At 34.2% G+C, this 7,875-nt stretch overlaps 1 protein-coding gene across 1 annotated transcript in view; it reads right to left on the bottom strand.

Annotated features, from left to right (window-relative positions):
• Positions 1-1,045: 1,045 nt before the first annotated feature.
• CDH7 (cadherin 7) overlaps positions 1,046-7,875 on the bottom strand; it is a gene marked incomplete at both ends in the record, with an annotated part of 71,235 nt that continues 64,405 nt past the window's right edge. Inside the window, one exon of the mRNA XM_084202594.1 lies at positions 1,046-1,539. Coding sequence (XP_084058720.1) covers positions 1,046-1,539 — 494 coding nt within the window. The remainder of the gene's footprint in view (positions 1,540-7,875) is intronic.

Below are 7,875 nucleotides of genomic sequence, written 5' to 3'. Positions count from 1 at the left end.
CACATCCTTGGAGCTGCTCTCCTTTCTGTGGGATGAATGGTGGGTGGCCTTGTTTACTGCAATTTTTCCACTTCCATGCTTCATTTCCTACATTTATCTGAGACTGGAGAAAAATCAGCATGTTCTGACAAGTCTAAAACCATGAGGCAGTAAAATGGACCTGAATTTAGTGGAGATTTGAGTTCCAAAATAAATATAACACTTTATGTCAAACAATAATAAAAAAGGACAAATTCTCCTGTACAAATCAGAAGAGAGAATAAAAAATAGCAAATAGATAGCAGCACCTCTTCTATACCTGCATGGGCATCACAAAACTTTTAATCCATAAGACTACACCTCCATATTTATCATTTTATGAGAATTTTAAGCCACTTTGTGAGTTGATGACGCTCTGTGGAATTTCTTAGTACAAACAATAATTTCTCAAAAATTACCCAGAAAATTACAGAGATTTCTAATTAAATAGCTCTGAGAACAAACAGGGAGAAACACAAAAAAATTTTCCTGGGCTTTTGCTTGTTTTCATCAGTCCTTCTACTTTTGTTCTAGTACGCTGTATGCACAAAGTAAAGAAAATTTGCTAAAAAACCCTTGTGTGTGTAAATAAAATGTACTGTAATACTGTATTGAGTTATATATTTGAAAATTTATTTCTTCTTAAAACAGAGACTGTATTCTCAATATAGTAATACTGTGAAGGCATCTACAGAGGACCACCAGCTCAATCAGGTGACTGTATAACATACTCTTGAAAGTGAGGCTCCTCTGCAGGTATTTGAGGGTTGCTATCTATTTGAACGTGGCTGAGCATTTCATTTTATCAAAAATGCCACCAAATGCTCTTATTCTGTGTGGTCAGTCCAGTCACTAGGACAAGTCTAATGAAGATATGTTCCATCAAGGCAAAAACAAAACAAAACAAAAAAAACCAACAACCTAAAATTTTAAAAATGGGAAAATATTTACAACTTTCTTCAGTCTGTTAGGTTGAGTTTTCTGTTTTATTATTCTTCAGTGCATTTTTCAGAGAAAGGTTCCAAGGCTAGGAGTATAAGCATTCTGGTCCAGTCCCATACATATCTGCAAGCCTTTTAAAACGGGGGCCCCAGTCACTGAGGTAATCGTAGTTCTGGTCAGAGTTTGAGCTGATGGAATCTAAAGAACTGAGCGACTCCGCCACCGAGCCGTTCCCCTCAAATGCGTACGTCTGCAGGGAGTCGTAGGGCGGCGCGCAGGGGTCCACGTCAGCTTCTTTTAGTCTTTCCCAGATAAATTCCCTAAAAATGACATTATCTGGGATACTTTTAAAAGTCGGTCTGCTCAAGAACTGAATCTCAGGTGTCACGTCCCTTCTGGTCTTGGTGTCTCGCATGATGTTGAGGTTCCTCAAGGCAGCCATGTCAAAAGCCTCTGTGTCTTCTTCTCCACCACCCTCATCATCATACCTGACAATGTTTTCTCTAATATCTCTTTCTTCATCAAAAATGAGGGGTTCTTTTTTCCGTCGCCTCATGGTGACAATCAGCAAGACAAGAACTGGAACAAAGAAAAGCTAGAGTTTTAGCAGTGCCAAAGTTTTCTCATCTTTTTCCTAATGTTGGAAGTACCCTTTAATTTATATGACAAAGACCCAAGGAATTTATACAGTTGGATGCAAGAAATTTGGGCAGTTAGATGTGAAACCTAGCAGATTATGAAATAACTTTTAAACCGTAAGCTTTTTAGACCCTAAAGAATCTATTTCCCAAATCATTCAGGATTAACGTCTTCATCTCTAATTCTAATATGCTATATTGTCTGCTAAACATAAATTTCAATACTGGTCTAGTCTGACTATGAAAAATCTCACTGCCAAGAAATTATAATAATTAAACAAAAAACTAAAAAACTTTTCTTGAACTCTTAAATGCCCAAGTGATAAAAGCACATTCATAAATTGATAGAATAGAATTTAAAAATCATGGTTTGGAAAGTGACAGCATTAAAATGTATGATCAATATCTGCTGAATAAAAATAAAGTTTAAAAATTCTATATTGGAGAACATCAAATTTTTAAGCAATATATAAAATAAGACTGTCTTAGTTAATGGAATAAAGCCTCCTCTACAAAAGATCTCTCTTTCCTGAAAAGTGCAAAGTACTGCACTTGAGATTTACGCTTTACATCTAAGGCAAACTGCTACGGCTACAGTTTACTGGATGAACCAGTACTAGAAATGTAATTGGTTATTTACTTTTAACCCTAAAGTTTCTTTCAGCTTGAAAGCTAATACTAAACTGCAGTGGCAACCAAAAGCACTGAAAGAAACTAGCTCAAGTTTCCTCCTGTTCTAATACAGTTTTGGTTGAGAAACATCACTGGAAACATGCAAAATATGGAACCAATACTGTGAATATTGCATCCATCTGTGGGACATGATGGAGCGTTAATCATCCTCCTAGGAAATAATTAATACTATACTGTAGCATCTGGATAACATTTGCTGAGTTAATGACACTCCTAGGAAATCACAGGCATCACTATGATTGAAAAAAATTACAGTACGTTGAAAAGTGTCATTCCACATTTAATTAATCTCTTCTGATTTTATGATTATTTTTAATGTTAAGATTATGTGATTATATGCATTGAAAACATTTTCAATCTTTACTTACAATGCAAATTAAATGCTGTAGAAACATATGGAAAAGCAACGGCTAAAAGGTGATAGAGATAAAATTAAGCTTGAGGTTCCCTAGGTAGTCTCAAAAGTGGTCTCCACAAACTGCATGATGTGAGACTACCATTCTTGAAAGCCTTTTCATGGAGTAATCTTAAAATCAGTATCAATCTAGTCATTATGAGGAATTACTTAATATTAGGATCATTTGGCTAGAATAAACCAGTAAATTGTACATGCAAGAATGCTGTACATATCTACAGATGTTATGGTATTATTTGGAATTGGCTAAAGCCAGAGATGCCTTTCTGCACTATTTTTATTTCTCTTTGGAACCACACATGTCTAAAAATAAAGCTGCAATTACGTTTTTTTTTCCCTCTAAAATTTTTGACAAATATATTAGGCAACCATTCTTTCCTCTTTTCTCAGTAGCTACCAAGCACATATCCAATAATCCATCTACTAATAGATGTCTCATGACTCTATTACTACATAATCAACATCACCCTTTCATGTTTTTTGCCCCTGGCATCTACCTGATTCATCCTTTTTGTATTGAGTTCAGAAGCCACTAGTTTGGGGCATTTTGCTTTGAACAATATTTACATAAGCAGTTTAATAATATGAAATATTGACCTTTAAAGTGACATTTGTGAAATTTCAAAACATTCTGATATTTGTATAATATGCTGTAAATTATACGGCAGAGAACATAAAATTGTCATACAATTGCACTCCACTCTTAATGTTTTCCCTTATTGTAAAAGATATTTTAAGGTGAAATTACCTTGCTGACAGTACAAATAGATATTTCAAACAAGATTTCTATTGACATAACTGCTTAATTACTGTTTTTAACATTTACTGCCGCATATTTTTTGTCATATAAGTAAGCAGCTAATCATTTACTTTACTCAATAAATGTATTTTTACTCTACTGTCCCTCTTAGCATACTTCATGTTGAAAGTTAAAGACATGCTAATAAGTGTAAAATAAGAAACTTAGTAGGAAGGTCTGCCTAAAGGTACAATAAAAATCAAGATACAGTGAATGTTTTATATAGTGTTCCTTCTATCTCTCACACTTGCTTGAAGCCAAGAAAAATATGGAGTCTTTCTAAAGGTTAAATATTTTAGCATTTAGATAACTTTATAAGATTATTAATTTCTAGCCTTTCCAGCAGCCATGAACAATAAAGTTTAACCTCTAAATGAACAAAGCTTTAACTGCATTGCAGGAGCAGCAGAAATGAATACAAGCCCTAAATAATTTTCACTGCTATTTAAATCAAATGCAAACGGTTTCAAAGTTTTTTCATTTCTCATTAAGTAATGGTGGGCTTTTATTTCCTACATTTATGACAAAAGAAGACGTTAAGTCAGTAATTAGGGACTGTTTGAACTTCTAAAAACCTAATTTAATGATTGTTAGAAAAGAAATAATACAGTGGAAAACCTTTAGGCATAAATGAGGGCACTAGATTGGCTCCATACAGATACATCCAACTCATACTAAGGAGACAAAATGACAATACTGATTTCATATGTGATGTAACAAATGAACAAATCAATCGATATTTTAAGCTGCTAATTATAAAGTCTTAATAACCAGAATTTAAAAAGACTGATTTAAACTAACCTTTTAATTCTTCTGATTTACCTAAATTTTAGAAATATTGATTTCCTTTAATAAGTACAGTAACCAAGCAAAAAACCTGTTTTTCTTTATAATAGCTGTGGTAGTACACAGTTTTATCCTCGTGTCTAGTATACATTTAATGTTGTACTTTCAGTACACCCAAATCAGTCTTTAAACAAACATCTTTGAATGCAAGAGTGGATTTTTGCTTTGCCACTTCTCAGTGTGCTTTCTGGAATTACCATGAAATTTCCATTTTGGTATGATCTGGTAATAAGTCAGGCTTAGTTCACCCAAAAGTATTTCTCTGGTTTAGTATTAATTTTTCCTTTTGTACTCAAGGCAACTGCAGCATAAGCGTAAGGGAGCCATAAAAGTCGTGAGAGGCCCTGAGGGAGAAGGCTACATGCAGAGCTATACAGAGAGGCACAGAGCTAAATCACAAGCATTACCATGATTTGTATACACTACACCCCTAAGCCAGGAATTTACTATAGCAATAAGCCACATCAGCTGCGAGCAGATCTGCACACTGGTTTATGCCTTCGGTGTGTCATGATTCATAAAGCTGATGATTGGAGATCCCCAGCCATCTCAGCAGCACACTAATAACTTATTTAGTTGTACCTTGCAGTTGCCAGTACAGTCAGGTAAGGTTTGGAGATTACAGAGGCCAAGACTCAGGAAACTGGAATTTAATTCCCACTTAACAAACTTCACCTATATCTGTTGTTTAATCAGTTTGGACTGATATTTGCAAAGTGACTGTGACCTTTAAAAGCCCACACTGAGTGACCCTAATCAGCTCCCTTACTTTCAGAAAATAGCTGCTGCATTTCATATTCAACCATTTTCTGGAAGCGTTGCTTTGGGTACCCCTAGTTAAATGTTTTCCCCAATTACACATTTATCACTTTTAAAACTGCAAGGCCAAACCCTACACATATGACATAGTCACATTCTGTACATGTTGCACCTTTTAAGAGAATAGTATTCTTATGACTAGAACTGCTTCTTGTTTACAAATCAGAGTTATGTGTTCTGATTTAATTTGGATATTTGGACAATGATAACAAATTTGATGTCTTTCAACTGAAAAAAAAAAATTTCAAAGCTGAATTTTCAAGTTTTATTACTGTATTATCCTTGTAAACTCTAGTGCCACACCAATAGGAAGCTTTCTTTGGTCTTCCTAAGAAAATAGGTGACACTAATAGATTAGATTCAGAAGTGTGAAAGACAACAAAAATGAAAAAGTATTGTGACAATATAGCTTTCCTGACAAAGAAAATACTTAACCTCTCAAATGTGATTAGGTTATCTACAGGTGAATATTCTGTTTATGTGATTTTATGTAAATGTTTTATGCTAAACAGTCGTTATGAGGGAATTACTGTTTCTGGAAGATGCTAACTGAAAAACAAATTGTCTTGAATTAAATTGCCATATAATTTTCAGAAAAGTTAAAAAAAATTCTACTTGCTTTCCTCAAAATTATATGCAATCCAACTAATCAAACTACCTTTTTGTATGCTTTTTATGATTTTTTAGATTTTTTTTTTCTTTCTGTAAAACTTAGCCTTACTGCATAATTGGAAAGCTGTTTTGAGTAATTAAAAAAGTACTGGAATTTTCTTGTGAAATAAAATTTATAATTTAAACTCTATCAGTCAGTATGAAGATAGAGATTTTATTTTTAAATGTTTTTCACTTTTAAAATGTTTTTTCACTTTTAATTTGAAAAAAATAGTCTATACTTTATTATATGCAACTATCATAAAAAGAGTGCAATTTAATAACGTTCTTCCTTCTTAGAGTCAATGAAAACATTGGGCTTATCTAAAATTGATTGCTTGCTTGCTTAAGTAAAAGTAGTAACACTAAGAAATCCCACTGAGACAATCCAGGTCTCGGTAAAGACAAATGGTTTTGTATCTGTCATGGGGATGTATGGGGCAAGATCAAAAAGTATATCATACTAACTTTAAGAAAGTAAGACCTGGTTGAGAATTCAGGACCCTGGTGCCAGAATGCATGTATTCATTCCATCTATGCAAATTTCATGCTTTCTCTGCATTACAACTGGCACCCGCATTAAGATGACATTGATTAATGTGACTGGATTTCTACTGCGTGTTAATCTTGGGTTAGGAAAAGATATTGATCCAGTAGACTGTTTTTTATCCTCTTTTTTGATAAAGCCTTACACAAAAATGTGCATCCATTGTTCCTCTCCTGGAACTATTTGCCAACAGCTGAAGCCTGTTTTTTATGCTATACTAGTAGATCTTCCAGCATTTTTCTCGGGAATGAATGCAAAGGACAAAAGGGAAAAAGTAAATTCCTAGCAATACCACCATGCAGCTGGTCCCAGAAAACATATTCTAGGAGGAAATGAGAGAAGAAGAAAGTCTCTGGGACCAGACAAGCAGCTGGTTTTCACTGGGCATCAGGAATGCTTAGGTACCTCTTCCTTGTGGACACTGGCATGCAGCTGAGACTAAAACGAGATACAGTACCCAAATGCAGTACTCAAAGCCAGGGTTATCATACAAACACAACCTAACCTGTTCCTGCAGCTTTCAATTGTACTCAAAAGGAACAGTTTAGACTGCAAGTGATGGTGGCACGTACAAATGTCTTTTTGTATAAACAATGTTGATGCCTTCTGACAGATGACTTTGGAAAACCAGTCTTTGACAAATAAAATCAGTGGTGGTAATATGCAAGATTTTTTTTACCAAACCCCTGTTCAGAATGCTTTAGAAATAAGTGGAATGAAAGCTTATTTGTTGGTTTATTGGTTGTATTTGATACCTGGTGTACCAAATAGAATGAGCAAGTTATTTTGTGCCTACATGCTTTGTCTCCACTCAATGGTCTTCTTGAAATCCTACTGCTTCTATTTAAGAAAAGTTTATGACCAGACCAAGCTGCATGGTACCTACTGCAGTTTCCTATGTAATCTTCAGAAACTAGCTTTTCATGTATAACAAAAAGGGTGAGATTTCCTTTTGGGATCAAATGAATTGCTATGGTTACAGGAATTTTATTCCTAAGTATATTGGAATTAAACTTTAAAGCGGGTGTTTTTTCACTGATACTAATGCCAGTTGATATAAGAGAATATTTTTATATCTTTTTGAACTCTAACATTTAGCTTCATGTCCAAATAAAGTTCATTTGTATACACATATTGGCTAGAAATGCTAGAAAAATGGTATTTAAAAATGTTCATTAAAACTTCTGGCAAAAATTCCCTTCCATTTCTTAAACCTAGGCCTAACCATGTGTTGAGTGAGAATAAAGTCTTATGGTGTTAGATTTTTTTATGTCACATAGATGGAAAACTTTAGAAATGCCACCTCCTATATATGTATATATAGCTACTGACTAAGTTGGTTACAGAGGTAGTGATTTTTATTACTCTGTAAAAAAAGTGTGCAACAGGTTTTTCGTTTTGGAGTCCTTTAGAAATATTTTAGCAGAAGGAACATTTCCTTCTAATGGTTTCCAGTGACATGAATCAGAGTGTGAAAGAAGACATATCTGTACGTGGTGGAAATACT

Source organism: Fringilla coelebs (genome assembly GCF_963513975.1).
Source record: "Fringilla coelebs genome assembly, chromosome: 1".
NCBI lineage: Eukaryota > Metazoa > Chordata > Aves > Passeriformes > Fringillidae > Fringilla > Fringilla coelebs.
This window is presented reverse-complemented; position numbering and strand designations above follow the sequence as displayed.